The 18,904-nt window shown below is 41.3% G+C and overlaps 1 protein-coding gene across 1 annotated transcript in view; it reads right to left on the bottom strand.

Annotated features, from left to right (window-relative positions):
• The window catches only part of ASB7 (ankyrin repeat and SOCS box containing 7), a 48,350-nt gene extending 29,471 nt beyond the window's left edge, over positions 1–18,879 (bottom strand). The window contains exons 1-4 of the mRNA XM_025893194.2: positions 18,403–18,879; positions 18,145–18,239; positions 10,612–10,730; positions 8,325–8,586 (exon numbers count right to left, since the gene is read on the bottom strand). Coding sequence (XP_025748979.1) covers positions 8,325–8,535 — 211 coding nt within the window. The 5' untranslated portion in view covers positions 8,536–8,586; positions 10,612–10,730; positions 18,145–18,239; positions 18,403–18,879. The remainder of the gene's footprint in view (positions 1–8,324; positions 8,587–10,611; positions 10,731–18,144; positions 18,240–18,402) is intronic.
• Positions 18,880–18,904: the final 25 nt, after the last annotated feature.

Below are 18,904 nucleotides of genomic sequence, written 5' to 3'. Positions count from 1 at the left end.
CTCCTGGTGAACATGTTGTGAAGACCGTCGAAATGACAGCCAAGGATTCAGAATGTGACATAAACTTAGTTGATAAAGCAGCCGCAGGGTGTGAGAGGACTGACTCCAATTTCGAAAGTTCTACTGTGGGTAAAATGCTATCAAGCAGCATCACATGCTACAGAGAAATGGTTCGTGAAAGGAAGAGGCAATCGATGTGGCAAACTTCACTGCTGTCTTATTTTAAGAAATCGCCACAGCCACCCCAACCTTCACAACCACCACCCTGGTAAGTGGGCAGCCATCAACACCGAGGCAAGACCCTCCACCAGCAGAAAGATTACGACTGGTTGAAAGCTCCCATGATGGTATTAGCATTTAGCAATAGTCTTTTCTAAGTAAGATATATATAAATATATATGTTTATGTATATACATACATATATGTGCGCCTGGGCGGCTCAGTTGGTTAAGTGTCTGATTCTTGATTCTGGCTCAGGTCATGATCTCAGGGTCATGAGATCGAGGCCCGTGTTGGGCTCTGTGCTCTGCAGGGAGTCTACTGGAGATTCTCTCCCTCTCCTTCTGCCCCACCCCCTGCTGGCCTGCATTCTCTCTCTAAAATAAATAAATCTTTTTTTTTTTTTAAAGATTTTATTTATTTATTTGACAGAGAGAGGGAGCGAGCAAGAGCAGGAACACAAGCAGGGGGAGTGGGAGACGGAGAAGCAGGCTTCCTAATGAGCAGGGAGCCTGATGTGGGGCTCGATCCCAGGACCCTGGGACCAGGACCTGAGCCGATGCTTAACGACTGAGCCACCCAGGCGCCCATAAATAAATCTTTAAAAAGTATGTATTACTTTTTAAACATAATGCTATTGCACCCTTAACAGACTACAGTATAGTGTAAACATAATTCTTAGACGCACTGGGAAAACCAAAAATTCACTGACTTGCTTTACTGGGCTATTCACTTTATTGCTGCAGTCTGGAACAGAGCCTGCTACATCTCCAAGGCATGCCTGCAAAGCGGCAAAATGTAATTCATCTGCACAAGCTCATGTTTCACATCTGTGCAGTCTACCATGGTAGCTACTGGTTAACATGTAAGTACTGAGCCCCTGAAACATGGCTACTCTGACTGCAGCACTGAAGTTTTAAATTTCATGGAAACATAAATAGCCGCTACGGACGGCCCAAGTTTAAACCAGAAAGAGAGCCTCCCTTTTTAATGTTTTCCCCATTTTGGAATATAGACAATATCAGCTAACCAAGTCAAACTCGCTCATTTTCTCACTGAAACTGGGTCCCTCCCACAGGGGCAACCAGTGTGGCTTCGCCCAGCCGCTCCCTGACCAGGCTTCCCCGGGGGTCACACTGCGGGTGCCCAGCACCGTCACACGCGGCCTGTTATCTGTGCGTTTTGTTAGTGCCGTGTGACCACTCATTGGCGGTTTTACTGGGCAGATTTAAGAGTGGTGAGCGGTCTTACTAAACATCTCTGTCCCGCTTTGTTGTTGTTACTGTTGTTGTTGTTAATTGCATTTGGTTAACCTTCCCCTGCTCCTTCAACCAACGGCAACCTTTTTCTCCCTTAGGCCCCAAATGTCCGTTATCTTGATCCCTTTTCCCTGCCACCGCATGTCCAATCGATCTATCCGCAAAGCCTGTTGGCTCCCCTTTCAAAGCCTATCCAGAACCTGACCACTTCTCAACACAGGACTGCTACTGTCTAAACTGAGCCGCTCACAGCTCTCGCCTGAACTATTCCAAAGCTTCCTGACACGTGTTCCCATTTACCCTTTGCCCCTCTACACTCCAGCTCCCTCAAGCCAGAGTGAGCCCTTCAGTAGGGTCTCCTCATTCTTCAGTTGAGAAGCCTGCGATGGTTTTCCATTCTCAGTCGCAACAAAGTCCAAAGTCTTTTGAACCTTCAAGGACCTATGGACCCCGTCAGCTGATCAGATGGTCTCTCTGACCCGGTCGGCCCTCTCTCCCATTGCTCTGCTCTTGCTGTCGTCCTCCCAGCTTTTTCTTCGAAGTGCAAAGTACGTTCCCATCCCAGACTGTGTGCAGCACTTGCCTGTTCCCTTTACCTTTAACATTCTTCTCCCAGATAGTCTCACGGTTGGTTGGGTCTTCCTTTCTTTCAGGGCTCAACTCCAAGGGCACATCAGAAGCCTTCCCTAAACACTTCATTTAAAACAAAATCCTGTACCTCTTGATCCCTTCCCTGCTCCATCCTTCCTCACTGTGCTCATCCCCACCTGACACTGCACACTTCACTGTCAATTTCCTCCACTTAGAAATTAAGTGCCATGACAGCAGAGACTTTATGTGTCGCTGTGTTCCAGCCCTCAGAACGGTGTCTGACACATAGCAGGTGCTCAATAAATATGTGTTTCGGGTGGGGTGTAGGGAAGTGAGACCACAGTCCTGATCAGGCAGCAGGCACCCACCTGCTCTTGCCTGAGGTCTCAGGCTCTTTCCCTAAGATCCCACCAGTGAGCTTGCTAAAACACAAATCTGTCTCCACCGCTCCTGTCAATGGCTCACCACGGTCCCTAAACTCAATTTTGGATATGCTCTAATCGTACTGAACTTTTCTCAGTTCCTAAAACCAAATGTGCTCCCTTTCTTCTTCTACCCTTCACACTCAGTGTCCTATGTGTTTCCAATAAGCCCACATCTCTATCCTTCCAGTGCCCCATCCCTGCCTCGCCTTTCAAGCTCTCAAGTCAAACCATGCTTTCTCTAGGAAACCTCCTTCACTGCTGCCCCCACCCCTGCAACAGTGGGGGCCCTTTTATACGTGGCATTTAGGCTGCTCTGTTGGAACTGCATTGTCTCCTTATAGGCCATACACAGTCACGGTTAAGACCATGGGTCTGAACCCTAGCTCCAGTGTTTATGGGGTGAATGGCCTTGGGCAAATTACTTCCCATCCCTTGGCTCAGTTTTCTCAATGGAAAAACTACTGCTGACCCTCATAGAATGGCTGTGAAGAATTAGGCTAGTACTAAGTGCTCAGTAAATGCCGGCTATAAATCTATCCACCCACTAGTCTATGAAGTGCCAGACGGCTAGCACAATGTTTGCTCATTCTGTATCTCAGTGCCTGGCCCAGAGCCTGGCATATGGTAGGTGCTCAATAAATATTTGCTGAATCAGTATATGAGTAAGTGATTTATAGAGGACCAACTGGCCACTTCAGCAATTTATATGAGTCTTCTCTCCACTCTCATGGAATGGGGGGGAGCAGTAAGGGGAGGAAGTGAACCTTTGTTTCCTGTGGGTTATTTTGCTCACTTATCCTTTTGAATCTGACTTCATTTCACCTTAATAGCCATCACAAAAGAAGCTTATTAGGAGGAGGGGGCCAATCTGACTGGAAATTTTCAAGCTCTTAAGGAAACTGTGGTTTCAGGAAAAGAGCAGTTGTGATGAAGTCAAGCACTCTCCTGATTCCACCATGAGGCTGGCCCATGTTCAATCACTATTTTTCAAGAAAGAATTATTAGTCTTGTCTCCTTAAGGCAGAGAAGCAATTCTTTTAGATAGCTGACATCTGTCTCCTCGCTCTCTCACTGAGAACAAACCAGGTATGGGTTCTGCCCTCAGGAAGCTCTAGACGAACAGGAGTTAAACAGAATACTACAAGAATAAATCATTAGGCTTGTGATAGGAGCTGCAATAAAAAGGTACAGAGAATAATATCTGGATGGCAAGTCTGGATGGCAAAAGATTTCCCTGAGAAAGGGGTGTGACAGAGCAGTGGGGGTGAATGAGGGGAGGGTGGCAGCAGTGGGGTGAACTGGGGGACTCAGCAGGTCCTGCACAAAAGCCTCTGAACTCAGTGAACGTGAATGAACACAGAGAGGTTGCGGCTCAAAGATGAAGCTGGAAAGATACTGCGGGGGGGCCAGACATTGCCAGGCCAAGGAAGTCACAGGAAGGGCTTTGACTATTACCCTAAGAGAAGTGGAAAACTTTCAAGGATGGATTTTAAAAAGGAAATAACTGAATTTTCATTTTTTATCACTGATTACTCTGTTCGGAGACTGGCTGGGAGGGGGTCAAGACTGGAAGCAGAGATGGAGAAGAGCATCATGGTCCTCGTGAGGGACAAGGTTCCCCTCCCTAGAGGTAGGACAGTGCCTCTGAGGAAAAGACAGGAGAAAATCGGGCAACTATTTAGGGGGAAGAAAGTCAAGGGTGATTTCTAAATTGCTGATCTAACAGGCTGTGGTGTGAGCCATGAAGGTACAGAGTCTTAACCAGCAGTTGGACACACTGGGCTCAAAGTCAGAAGGCAGGCCTAGACCAAACACAGAGCACCCTGAAGCATTACGTGTGACCAAGGGGACAAGGGAGGAGGAAGTTCCTTCTCCTGTTAATGTTTCCAAGGTGATACATAACCTGCTAGGAAAAAAATACACCCCAACCTCCTAATTCTGCTATGGTAACAGGACTGAGTAAAAGGTGGTGCCATTCAAGAACCAATGAGCGGCTTCTCCAAAATACTTAATTCTGTTGTTTTAAAATATTATACGAAAATGTAAAGGGGTAACACTGGCCAAGACATCCTTAAAGAACAAGAAGAGGAGATGTGATGTCCTCCCCTGACCCCCGTCCTCCAGGAAATCAAAACTTATCATAGAACGATATTAATTACAACAGTATTACAGGGACTCAGGGTTCCACCAACAGATGTTAGACTCAGTGTAACCACACACACATGAAGACCTTATATTTGAGTTGGAATGACACAGCAATGGGGACAGAAGGAAAGATTTAGGCTACCTTTATGGGGAAAAAATATGAAATTGTACCTGACCATCTCCTACTATACACCAAAACCAATTCTGGATAGATTAAGGACCTAAACGCCACAAAACTTTTTAGAAGAAAATACAGGCAAATAATGACCTTTGGGTATGATGTACAAGATATAAAAAAGCACAAACTAGGGCGCCTGGGTGGCTCAGTTGGTTAAGCGGCTGCCTTCGGCTCAGGTCATGATCCTGGAGTCCCGGAATCGAGTCCTGCATCGGGCTCCCGGCTCAGTGGGGAGTCTGCTTCTCCCTCTGACCCTCCCCCCTCATGCTCTCTCTCTCTCAAATAAATAAAAATCTTTTTAAAAAACAAAAAGCACAAGCTGTAAGGCGAAAGAAAAATAAAATTCACCTACGTTAAAATGCAGGCTTCTGCCCAACAGCATACAAACATGACCTCAGAAATGTGAAAAAGCTAAAAACTGAGAGAAAACTGGTGCAACGTAGACCTAACAAAGAAGAATATGTGAACAATTCCTACAAATCAGTAAGAAAAGGACCAGCAAAGCAGCCCGATCGTGCAATGTTTTGTTACTCAAATGTCATTCCTGGGGAAAAAAAGAGAGAGAGAAGGCCTGCAAATCACACAGAGGAAGAGCAAACCATCTGGTGAAAGATTCCTGACAAAGGCAAGAGAATAGGCACTATCCCACCTGATCAGTAAGGACAGAGCCATTCTAACCTTCTTTGGAGGGCAATCTGTCAAAAAGCTACCAAAAAAAAAAAAAATATATATATATATATAATACACATATATATATTTAACATGCCTTTGATTTGGCAGTTGTGCTTCAGGAATTATACAAGAGATAAACTCTCACATATGTTAAAAAAAAATGAGTCAAAGACATTCTCTGTAATACAGTTTCTAGGAGCAGGAAAATGAAAAATAAAAATGTCCAACAATGCAGGATAAGTTTAAAGAAATTACATCCATGCAACGGAATCTGAACGTGTCAATACAGTGACAAGAAACTCTCACCCAGCTAAACTGCTCTGTGAAAAAATCAAGATGCAGAAGAAACTATTAACAAAAAAGGAGCAGGCTAGAAGGTGGAGGATGGAAAATTATGTACACCTATGTACACAGATTATCTCTGCAGTGACACAAAAGAAACCAGGAAGAGGGACTGCCTCTGGGAAAGGGACGGGCACTAAAGGCATTTTCCCCTCGTTGAACAGTCCAGAATACCTTTCATTTGGTTTTTAACCACATATATGTACATATTATGTTCTCAACAAATAAAATCTCCTGCCATTCTCAAAAAAAAAAGAATGATTTAAACAAATAATAGTATGCCCATACTAATAAATATTATATTTAGCAGCTAAAAAAAAACAGAGTAAATCTACATGTATTAATATAAAACAGGCACAGGGTTTTTTTGGGGTAATGAAAATGTTCTAAAATAACTTGTGGTGATGGATGGCCAACTCTATAAATATACTAAAAGCCACTGAACTGTATGCACATTTTAAATGGGTGAACTGTAAGGCACAGGAATTCTACCTCAATAAAAGCTATTAAAAAATATCTGCGCGCACACACACACACACACACACACACACACACACACCCGTGCACATCCCCACAGCCACACAGAGGGGAGGGTGAGTGAGGAAACAGGGTTCAGTAAACTAAGGCCCACAGGCCAAATTTGGCCGCCCACTGGTTTTCATAAAGTTTTATCGGCACACAGACACACTCCTTTGTTTCCAAATTGTCTATGGCTGCTTTCATACTACAAAGGCAGAGTTGAGTAATTATGACAGAGACAGTAGGGTTTGCAAAGTCTAAAGTATTTACTATCTGGCCTTTTACAGAAGTAATTTGCCAACCCCTGATATTAAAAAACAAAGACAAAAACAAAAACAAAAAAACTTAAGTTCTATAGTTGGGTGAAAAACAACTGTAGGAAAATATGACCATGATATCATTTATGTTCTAAAACCACACACAACATGACATATTTTCTATGAGTACAAGTAATAGTGTCAGAAAATGATCCCAAACTCCTACCTAGGGGACAGGCAGAAAGGACTGGGAGTTGGGCAAAGGGGCCTTTAGCTTTATTTGTAATTTATCTGAAAACTGTTTTATTTAAGGAGACAATATTACCTGAATAATTGCACTTTTTTTTTTTTTTAGTTAATTTTTAAAAGCAAGGCTGGTGGCAGCAGAAAGTAACAGGACTAGGTTGGATTAACACTGCAAACTCTGATCTTGGTAAGCACTGCCAGAATTTTAAGTGTTCTGATCCTATACCCCACCTTTCAGTTTTTTCCAATCTTTCTCCTGTTTCCCTTCCATTTTCCCTCCATTAACTTTGGAAGTGAGCTTTCCAAGGTTTAAGGTGAAATGAGGTAGGAGCAAGAGGAACAGGAGGGCTGAAGGGCGGCTACAAAGGAAGCATGGGACAGCGAATGGCTAGGCCCTGTCCACAGTCCACTGTTCCGGGGATCCAGTTCCTATCACAGGGCCCCTGAGATGTGTGAAGACTCAGTCTCAGGCTTAGCAGTGCCCTGCAATTAGTTTCTGCTCATAGCCTTCATATTCCTAGCTTCGTGTGATTCACACAGCCCTCACCAGGGCCCTGGGGCTTCTAGAGTTTTCTGTACTTCAAGGCGGTTTACAAGTTTGACTAGTCTTGTAACACAGTACACCTTAAAAATGAAACTAACGGATTGTCAAAGAGCAATTCAGGCCCCAGAAGGGCACATGTAGAACTTGAGTCTCAACTATGCTGCTTACGCCATCATTACAAAGATCAAATGGGTACAAATGATAAAATACATATAGCCCATTTCTGGAAAAGAAAGTAAGTAGAAATTCAACTGGGAAAAAAGTAAACTAGTTTAGGGCAATTATTAGTTATTGTTAATTATGGAAACTAACTATGGGAATGGGCAGTTTTTCGAAGCAAAAGCATAAAATGTCAAAGGTCATTTCCAATTGCGTGTATTTATACAAAATGAGACCTCAGGTAACCTGTCTTCAGAAACTATGTACAATTCTGGAAAAGGCAAGAGCTCTAAAACAGCAGTAAAAGAAACCATCCAAAAGTTTTTTTTAAAAGAGGTAAATTCAAAAGATAGGCTACTATTAAGGCCATGATATTTAAAGGGACCTGTGCTAGGTCTCTGTTTGCACGAGCAATTACCAAAGGGGAAACTTGTGTAACTCTCTAATTGTGGGTCCCAAAACCACTTCTGCTTCTGAAACAAAAGCAACTGGACAACATGAAGGGTTGCTGGGAAAACCTGGCTGCATTTAAACTACAGTGACAGGGGTTTGAAAAAAGCACATTCACCAGACTGCTCTTTTAAACAATCTGATTTTGAACAAGACTCAGCATAATTCCAACAAATCTTCACAAAAGAGAGAATAAGAAGTTGGGTGTTAACCAACGAGAAGCATTAAATGTTTCATATACATGGGCACATACATTTTAAACTAAATAGAATTTAAGTTTCCCCTTGGCAAAAAAAGGTTTGCTTCTGGTAAACTCACCTCCATGTTCTAGAAATACCCGAACACATCTTTCCTTCCCTCTTGCTGCAGAGAAATGAAGCAGGGTCCAGCCATTAGCATCCCGGCCATTGGGAGAATAGCCTTGTTCTAGCATCTTCCGTACTGTGTGAACATCCCCAGCGGCCACTGCAGCCTGAATCTGCAATTCTTCCTGGAGTTCAGGGTTCCTTCGACAATGGTGGTGTAACATCCTAGCTGAGTCCACTTTTTACAAAGGATTCATTAGGTCACAGGGAACAGCCTTTGAGGGGAAGCAGAATACATGAAATTTAGAATACGTGGCACCTCATGGTGTGTCTGTTAAATAGTACAGAATTTTCTATCATTAAATCATGTAAATCTTAGTAATGACAGTTCACCCTACTACAACTAATTAACATGCACCTGTTATGACCAAATTTCCCTAAGATTATAAAAGATTTCAAACAAAAAGCCAGGCATAAAGCTCTAAATTGCTGAAACAGATCAGTTCTTTTGTAGTCTTTCGAAAACTCAAAGCAAAGATCCCATGAACATAGCAGCATTATTTCAGGTATAATGGAAGATGATGATGGGCAGCTAGAAAATGGGAGACAGCAGAGGAAGAATTGGATGAGTTTGAGTTCCCTAATGCACACAGTTATAAACCATTTCAAGGATTCTCTCACAGACTAGTGAGTGAATATGGACTATCAAGCGGACAATTCATAGACTATGAAGACTACAGACCTTTAACTATGAGAAGCAGTTAAAGAAAAAAAAGTAAAAAACTTTAGGTGAGTCCCCTAAAAGTATTTCAACAGTATTTTATTTTTAGCCCCAAAGGATGAAAGGTTTGGGGAGGGAGGGCAAGGGGAAGTGGGTGGGGTCAATTAAAGTAAAATGCAAAGACAACATGTATTTTCCTTTTGTTTATTTCTTTTTCTCTTTCTGTCCTCCCTACTTTGTTATTAACCACCCCTCTTTTTCTGCCACATCTTTTCCACTTTTCTAATTTCAATTTTCCAGAAGTTTGACTCTATAAGCATAGAGTACCAAGATCACACAAAATATTTAAACACTGTTAAGAACTGAAACAAACTGTTGATTCACCACATGAAAAAAATCATTTTAAATTTTTTTTTTAAGATTTTATTTATTTATTTGAAAGAGAGAGAATGAGAGATAGAGAGTACGAGAGGGAAGAGGGTCAGAGGGAGAAGCAGACTCCCTGCCGAGCAGGGAGCCCGATGTGGGACTCGATCCCGGGACTCCAGGATCATGACCTGAGCCGAAGGCAGTCGCTTAACCAACTGAGCCACCCAGGCGCCCCTGAAAAAAATCATTTTAAAGCAAAAGGAGTATATGGAATTTCTACACTCTCTAAAAGGTCACAAAAGAGGTGTGCACTCAGACTCAATATAAAATGAGATCTCCTTCCTGTGAAGAAGAAAAGTCCAAATTGAATTGGTGAAAAGTGGCATCTTACACATGTGTATGCAAAAACTTTTGCAATGCATTTTTAAGCTTTACAGAAGCTTACAGAAGCTTAAACTAACATGCTTCTAAGAAGCCATTCCATCTGGGCTAATTTTAAGGAATAGATTAGACTCATCTCCTAATTAGTAGGCTTCCATTTCTAAAAATAAAAAATTATGTGATAAAGTCCTTTAAAGACATTTTGGTCTCCTATGTAGGTTAGACATCTTGGGATAATCTTGTTACCAATAATAATTTATCTTGTAAAACTTCTCGTTATAGATTGTACAAAGGTCAACTTAAGCCTGACCTAGGTCAAATCGTCCTAACTTAGGAGTAAAATCAAATATCTTATGTTGTTTTGTACATTGAAAATGGTTAAACTCTTACATATTACCATTAAGTAACATAATTTAAATTGAGAAGTTTCCTGACGATTTGTTTTCTTAATAAACATGATTTCTCCCTTATCTCTTCACTTGACTACTTTTTCAATCAACACTATAAAATTAAGTCTCTGATCTTAGAAATTTTAAAACTGAGAATCCTTTTGGAATAGGTTTTTGCTTATTTTTAGAGTTATAAGAGAAGAGGTTGACCATTAGAAGAAATTAATAATTATTGCTATGTGCTTAAAACAATCAGCTTCAGATTTTTTTTTTTTTAAATGGGACAATTATCTTGGCACTTAAATGAGGTCTACTATGCAGGATCCAATCAATATCAAAGCCAACCTGGATTTTCTCTTAGCAAGAATTGTGTTTAGTATACATTAGCTGATTTGAAGGAAGAGAACTGCACAGACGACCAAAGACCCTCAGTCACTTACCTTATGGAAGAATGTCCCTTTTCCTGATACGTGGATTGCCTAATAACCATTGTGCACATACAGCATTGTGAGGAGGAGGCTCAGAGTGTGTCCAGACTGCAGCGTGAATGAGCTTTAACCTAAAAACAAATACCAATTATGGGAAGATTCCTAACAATAATAAAGAATCAGAGCTGCCGCACAGTCTACCTTTTGACGAGCTTAAATTTTAGCACTTTATGATAAACTTACAGAGCAGAGAAAGAACTCAGATCAATTCTTAGAGAAAATCATCATGGTACCTACGCTAATATCCACACTGGTATAGAATACAGTTTATTTTCAGAAATTTTTTTTTCCCCTAAAAGGACAGTTTTTTGAAAAAGAATAAAGATAATAAAAAAAAAATCACACATTTGGAATCTGATACAAACACAGGTTCCTTTCATTTTTTGGTCTATTCACAATAGAGCAGACTTGCTTCACCTGAATTACTTTTTAACTGACACCGTAGGCACTTGCTCTTTCTAAACAGGACAAAAATGAAAGCATGTGTTCATTCAATACAGTAGGTGGCCAGGGCCAAAATGGAATCTCTGACAACTAAAAGGAGATTATGTCTTTAAATGCTAGTACTTCCTATGCCCAAAAAGCATTATGTTAACCATTTTGAAATTGTTATTCCTTTATGCATACATCAAACTAGGTAAAAGATGAAAACAACATTTCTTGCCAGCTTCCCCAAATGAATTTTGAAAAAATTCTCTCTACAACTTTAAGAAAAAGGATCTTCCTCTATGTAAATTAAATCCTAGATCTGTGAATTCCACTAATGTTAAAAGCACATGCTAAGTGACTTCCACACACTACACTAGGATCACTCTAGGAATTACTCACTGGGAAAACTGCCACCCCTTCCCCATGGGGTGGGTGTGCTAAGCCCTGTGTCACTTAAACAGGAAAGGTCGGGCCACCTGGCAACCTGACGTGCTTTCGGGAAGAGTGGCAGTCACAGGTGCTTCTGGGTGCACACCAGAATTTCCAACCCATCCAAATCAGGAGAGTCCACTTGGACCCTTTCCTTTTTCCATACCTTTTCTTCCCTTGTCAAACTTCTTCAAGGAAGGCCAAGGAGTTGGCCAAGATGCACCTGGAAATAATATCTGACTTAAAACTGCCTATCATTGACTCTGAAAAACAAACTGAGGGTTCTAGAGGGGAGGGGGGTGGGGGATGGGTCAGCCTGGTGATGGGTATTAAAGAGGGCACGTTCTGCGTGGAGCACCGGGTGTTATGCACAAACAATGAATCATGGAATGCTACATCAAAAACTAATGATGTAATATATGGTGATCAACATAACAATAAAAAAATTTTAAAAAATTAAAAAAAATAAAACTGCCTATCATTTCTAAAAAAAATGAATGAGACATGATCAGAACAACTCCTACAAAGCAAGCTACAAAAAATGCAGAACTATCCTTACAAAAATGCCCAATTCTGAGAGCGGGGCAAGGAAAGAAATATACAAGATGAACCTGGAGCATCTCACTGTGCCAAAAAGGAAGTGCTCAAAGAAAAATGCACTGATGGGGGTATGTCAGAAGAACACAGGAGCCAATAACTAGAGCTCTCAGTAGCCAAGATGGAAAAATTTGAACAAGATAATTCAAGTACTACTGGATTCTAACCCAAAGTATAGAGTATCTATATGCCCATGTTGCTATCACTGGTTGAATAAATGAATAAAGGAGGGGAGGAGAAACAAAATCTCCTGTGCATAATTCCAAAGAGTTGTGTAATTCTCCCTCCTCAAGGAGGTAGAGCATAACTCACCTCTCCTTTAGTATGGGCCATGCATAGCGACTTCCTTCCAATGAGGACAGCACGGAGAGGGAGGGAAAGAGCAACTTTATGGTGAGAAACCTGGAAAATACTGTCTCAGCCCAGTGATCACAGTTAACAGCAGCAGTGCCAAGTCATGTTATTCGTATGATATGATGAGAATGGCAATCTACCCTGGTGATCTTTGTCTCCAAAGCCCATAACCTCAGTCTAATCATGAGAGAAAATACCAAACTCCAAATGAGGGGCATTCTACAAAATACCTGACCAGTACTCCTCAAAATGTCAAGGCCATCAAAAACAAGGAAGTCTGAGAAACTGTCACGGCCAAAAAGAGCTTAAGGAGACAAGATGATGACTAAATGTAATGTGGTGTCCTAGATGAGATCCTGGAAGAGAAAAAAGGTATTAGGTAAAAGCTAAGGAAATCTGAATATGATTTGGATTTTAATTAATTATAATGCTCGCTGTTGGTTCATTAACTGTGACAAATGCATCTATTAATAGAAGATATTACCAGAAACTGGGTGTGGACTATGTGGACATTTTGTACTATCTGTGCACATTTTTCTATAAACCCAAAACTATACTAAGATAAAAAATGTTTAAAAAAGGCAAACTGAGGTCTCCAATGATGAGCCTCCAGCATTTTCCACAAAAGAACTCGTGATTATGTTCTACATGAGCTGCATCTACATTTCAAAAACCAACACCACTGGATGCCTTATTTCCAAGGGTGTCCTTGGTAACCCCTGCCTCCCAAGAGAAGTGGAGATGGCCCTGCATGGCTTCAGGCCTTCGAGAATCCTTGTTCTTACTGTCTTCCATCTACCCACGGTCACTTCCATGGAGGCAGAGGGGGTATGTGTGGAGGAGGACATGCAAGGTGGGGGTGGAGGAGAATTTATGAAATGGTATTAATTTATTAATAATATCAAGAAAAACCTGTGTTAAAAGATGAAGTGACTATTTCTCTCAACAAGAAAGGTGCACACACCACAGTAACTTGTGATAATGCTGTATGGACTCCTTCAGTCAGACAAATGAAAGTCCACTGAGTGCCTGACATGTGTTTGGCACACTGCTGAGCCTTGGCCACTGGTGTTACCTCTTGGTAGAATTTTAATAGAAAGTTCTCGGGGCGCCTGGGTGGCTCAGTCGGTTAAGCGTCTGCCTTCAGCTCAGGTCATGATCCTGGGGTCCCGGGATTGAGCCCCATGTCAGGCTCCCTGCTCCGCAGGGAGTCTGCATCTCCCTCTCCCTCTGCCTCTGCCCCTCTTTCCGCCTGTGTTCTCTCTCTTCCGCTCTTGCTTTCTCTCAAATAAAATCTTAAAAAAAAAAGTTCTGCATACTTAAATCAAATACACCTAGAAATATTAGGATCATTTTTCTCTTCTCTGACAATACTAAGCGCTATAAATAATAACCATAGGTTTAAACCAAAAAAGCACACTTCACATGCCTCAATCCTCCCCAGAAAAAACAGACACACGTACCACGCAAACATAATTCCTGTCAGCTGTATCCCTTAAGTTATGAAGGGCAATGACTTATTACCAAACTATCCATTATAATAGTCCAAGGCACGAGACAAGTAATAAATTTTATCTTGGTGTTATGCAAGTTTGCACTTAACAGAATTTAGCTATCCACACGTGAATAAATTTTTTTAAAAATACTGAACTGAAAAAGGAAATACACCATCCAGTGCTAAAGGTGTCTATTAAAAATCACAGAGGAGGGCACCTGGGTGGCTCAGTTGTTAAGCATCTGCCTTAGGCTCAGGTCATGATCCCCCTGGGATCGAGCCCTGCATGGGACTCCCTGCTCAGTGGGAAGCCTGCTTCTCCCTCTCCCACTCCCCCTGCTTGTGTTCCCTCTCTTCCTGTCTTTCTGTCAAATAAATAAAATCCTTAAAAAAAAAAAAGAGAATCACAGAGGAAGTCCAGAGATGAGATTGGAAAAAAGTCTATTTCCCCTCAAGGGGAAGTTCGAAAATCTGAGCTCCTGGAAGTCACCTATAAAATAAAAGAATATGGCCACAGAGGCAATTTTCTAAAGAAACACATGTAAATGTGAGTTGTTTTAAAATTAATGACTCATAATGACTAAAACTCGGAGGGTGCAATCTTAGAAATTCCATTTCAGGTTTCAGTTAGAAAAGAGAAAAAAACATACAAACAAGGAAGACTTCAGAATTACATATCAAAATGAGGCACTTCCCCAATGTATATCATTTTGGGGAATGTGTGTTGGGATTGTTTGGGGAATGTGTGTTGATAATGGGACAGTGTGTTGAATAGTGTGTTTAAATTTTACGAATCCATCTTTTTCTATTCTACATGGTGTCAAAAGAAAACCATCCAGGACTCTGAGCTTTTACACTGTTGATCATACTAGAAACTATAAATTTAGGAATTAAAATGTTACCACTGAATTCCATAAAGATGCCAAGTGAACTGCATTAAGTTGAAACCAAATTTCTTGCTTCACATAATTAAAAGAAGTCTATATTCATAGAACAGAGTGAAGCGTAAAATAACTATAAAACAAAATATATTTAAGACCTGTCTAAAATTGTATAAAACTTTCACCAGATCTGCCACATGTCCCCAGTTTCCTTTGGAATAAATGATTAGTCACTAATGGCTTTCTGCATATTATTTTCACTAAAAGTCCACACATTTTTGGATTAAGTGATACAAATTAGAACCGTGCTTTCAGATTTCACACAAACTAGAAACAAGATAACAGCTTGCTACTCAAAAAAGGAAATAAGCCTTTCTTTGTAGAGCAAACAGAGATACAGGCTGGTATGAAAATTAAATCAGCAACTCCAAGGATAGTGGCTCTGAGGAAAAAAAAAAAAAATACCACTGGCTCAAGGGTCCTAGATGGCTGCAGGAACACAAGGCCCAAAGAGTGCCACACGGCTGAGGTCTACACTGACCAGCACTATTTGTATGATCAAGAGCCTGGAAAGTAAAGTAGAAGTGTTTTTTAGTATCACTCCACATAGTTAGCATGGTGTTTATGTTCTAGAACAAGTAAGGGCATTCATATTTCCTCCAAATTGCTGGGTCTCCGTGTAACACAAGGATGTATTATCATGCACGACTTATCTACAATTCTCATCCTTTCTAGCAGAAAAACCAACCATTTTCATGGACTGTGGAGGAGGCAAGAGAGGACATTGTATAACTCACTTAATCCAGGCTCAACTCAAGGCTTAAGTCACAAGTACTGTAAAGAAGGAGGTCTTGTCAATGTTATCTTAGTAACTCATGTCTGGCATGATCACCTTAGCAGCCTCAAGTCAGTACTGAGTAAGTCTGCAAGAAAGGAGACAATCTTTCTCCACTTAGGGAGCGTCTTCAGTTGGGAATGAAATGAAAGGCTGTTAAGTCAGATATTAGGTATGCTTATATAAACTTTATCTGACTTTAGACTTTTTACAAATCATATGAATTTCTATGTTACCAAAGTTAAATGTGAAAAAAATAGATATTATATATAGCATAATATTAAGCAACTGTGAATGGTATCACTTCAGGTATAAAAACAAAAGTATGAAGCCACAGCATCCTCAAAAGGGATCACTGAAGATCTTCAGTTAAAATCAGTTATTCTCCCTATGTGACTACAAATCTATGTTTGGTTATCAAATAAATCAGGATCTTTACCTTTTTTTTTTTTTTTTTCTGTAAAAACCCATGTACCTGGCAAGAGAATTAACACAAAGTTAACTACCGGGTTGAAAAATATAAACTATCTAACTGTCCATGTTAGTAAATAATTACCCAAATTAAACATTTTAAATGTTCAGCATAACCTAGACCAAACACTCTCAGTCACGCTAATATCTGGAACCGATGCCAACAAGTATATACATATATATATTCCCTAATCCTAGAAGAACTGTTAAAAGCAGAGAGGGGATCAATGAAATATTATTTAAGCAATGAGAATGATCTGGCTGGCAACCAGGAGAAAGCAGGGTCCTTCCTGTATCTTCCACGCTTGACTTGCCAGAGACCTGCTCTCTTACCATCTCAGGTGATAACACCCCTTGCAAATGAAAACACGCTAGAATTATATCTAAAGTAGAAAAAATATTTAAGTGAGAAGGCCTGAATAGAAAACACATAATTCATTTTTACCTTAAAAACGTACTTCAAATATGTTAGCATTTAAAAAAAAATTCCGAAAGTCATCATTAGGCATCTCTCTGGTGATTTGCATATTTAAATAAAGAAAACTGCCTTTAACTTGATAGACTTCTGCCTAGCTTTTACTGAAATGAAGTGGACCCTATATAAAGGCTGCCCTAAATATTCACCATGGGAACAGTCACTGCTAGATACTGATTTTCAGTCTCATTCAGTAGCATACACTCTCCCTTTGGTGTCCAGTTCCAGGTCTCAAGAAAACGCAAACCCTCAAAGCACTTAAAAGTATCTTTAGCAATGTCTTCGCAATTAAAAGAATCAGGAAAGGCATTAATTTATTTTTGTAGAAGGCAGAAAGTCCAGTGGAACAGAGTAAATCAAAAATTTCCTAACAAATTCTGCTATTTTAAGTACTTCTTTGTACCTGAAATTCCCTAAACAATCTGAGATATTAAAATAACTCTGAGATTACCCAGTCACTTTATACCCCTATTACTGGATAGCAGAGAAGTCATTCACTTGACTAACTTCTGAATTAACTCTTATATAATTTCCGTGATCATATTCCCTCTTTAGGAACTACATGAGTGTTCTAAACTTACCTTTAGTGCATTTTCAGAGGCGGCAACAAAATACAGCGGCAGAAATGTGATATGAAGGAAATACTTAAATTTCAATCTAACAAATTATCTGTAAGGGTTTTGAAATGAAAAGTCTTATCTATGAAGAGTGCAAAAATAAAACCCTAGATTCTAAACACACCAAAACATTCCTGTGTTTGCAAACTCTTAGTGCCAAATGATTAATGTAATATTGTATAAAGTTTTATAAGTTCTTCTAGAAAATCAAAGGTGTAACAAATATAACTTATCTTTATAACAGTTTCAAAATCCAGCCACATCTGTCACACAATAACACATAAGAGCCACATGAGTTAATTATATTCACGTGCGTCAGGGGCAAATACTGCTTTCAAACTATCCACACTATCCAGCTACACAGATTCACTTTTCACTAGAACGAAGTCACATTATTCTCCAAAACTCACAAATTTCAGCTATTACTGTACCTTCCTCTACCAAACCCTCGTCAGTTAACTCAAAAGATTTTCTGATAGAGATAGAGGAAAGGTGATAGGAAGACATAAGGGGAAAACAGAAAATTGTGGTTTAATTAAAAAACAGAGTCATTCAGAATTAACAAGCAATTAACAAGGAATTGAGGAATTCCTATGAGAGTAAAGGGGGGGAGCTACTAAAAGGTCTCAAAGTCTCAGAGCAGGGTAAATGGTACAGTGTACGGAAAGATAATGCAGAAAACGGAACCACAACGTAGAGAGAAAGGGGAAAATACATTTCTGAGATAAAGAAGTTATTAATTAATATCTTAAGGATCAGGCACAGGCAGTGTTTGGTTTTGCTGGGAAACTGGGTACCAGGAAAGAGTTACATTTCCAGGTAACTACGCTGAAAATAAAGTAATGCTTAATGAGATAGGGGCCAGGAATAAACAATGGGGGAGGGGAGGTCTGGCTCATTACCTTTATAGAGGATGCTGGTCAGAGGCTCTCTGCTGCTTCTCTGGTGGGTGGCTTGACCCCTCCCTGCTCTCTCGTCTCCTCTAGCCAGCTCAAACCTGGAAAGCAGAAACCAGTGAGTGGTGCAGTGACCCAGGGGCTAGGAGGAGGGGGCTCTGAGGAAGGGGTAGCAAAGGAAGAGTGGTAAGGGCAGACAGGAAGAAGCAGTGATTCTCTCTCCCAGCCAGCCCCCTTCCCCTCGGGGGAGGTAACTGACTTTACCTGTCTCCTCAGCTGCTGCTTCTCTTCCTCCTTTCAGCCTTCTCCACACTCACCAACTTCTCCATTGAACAAACACTCCAGGCAGGGCCGGACACGGGTGTTCCTGAGCCTTCTCGGTGCCTCACGGCCCCAGCCCAGCGAGCATCCGGACAGTCGAGCAGAACTGGGGCGACGGTCCTGACCGCCGGGCAGCCTCGGGGCAGGGGTGCAGGGAGGAAGTCCCGGCTCGAGTGGGGGGGCAGCCCTGGTCTGAGGGCTCGGAGCAGGGGCTGCCGCGCTCCGGGCCGGAGGCTCCCGGCTACGGGGGCACACAGCAGGTCTCGGGGCAGCGAGGTCCCGGGTCATACAGGGTCCGAAGTGCCAGCCGCGGGGGCTCCAGGCAGGGGGTTTTCGGGATGCACTTTGCACTGGGCCACCCCCGCCCCCTCCCTCCAGCACTTTGGGGTCACTGGGATGGGACCAAGCCTTCAGCAGCCAATCAGCGGCCGCATCGGAGCCTGAG

Source organism: Callorhinus ursinus, unplaced genomic scaffold (assembly GCF_003265705.2).
Source record: "Callorhinus ursinus isolate GAN/ISIS: 27379988/994484 unplaced genomic scaffold, GSC_fseal_2.0 scaffold47, whole genome shotgun sequence".
NCBI lineage: Eukaryota > Metazoa > Chordata > Mammalia > Carnivora > Otariidae > Callorhinus > Callorhinus ursinus.
The sequence above is the reverse complement of the archived record's forward strand: the minus strand, read 5'-3'. Positions and strand labels throughout refer to the sequence as shown.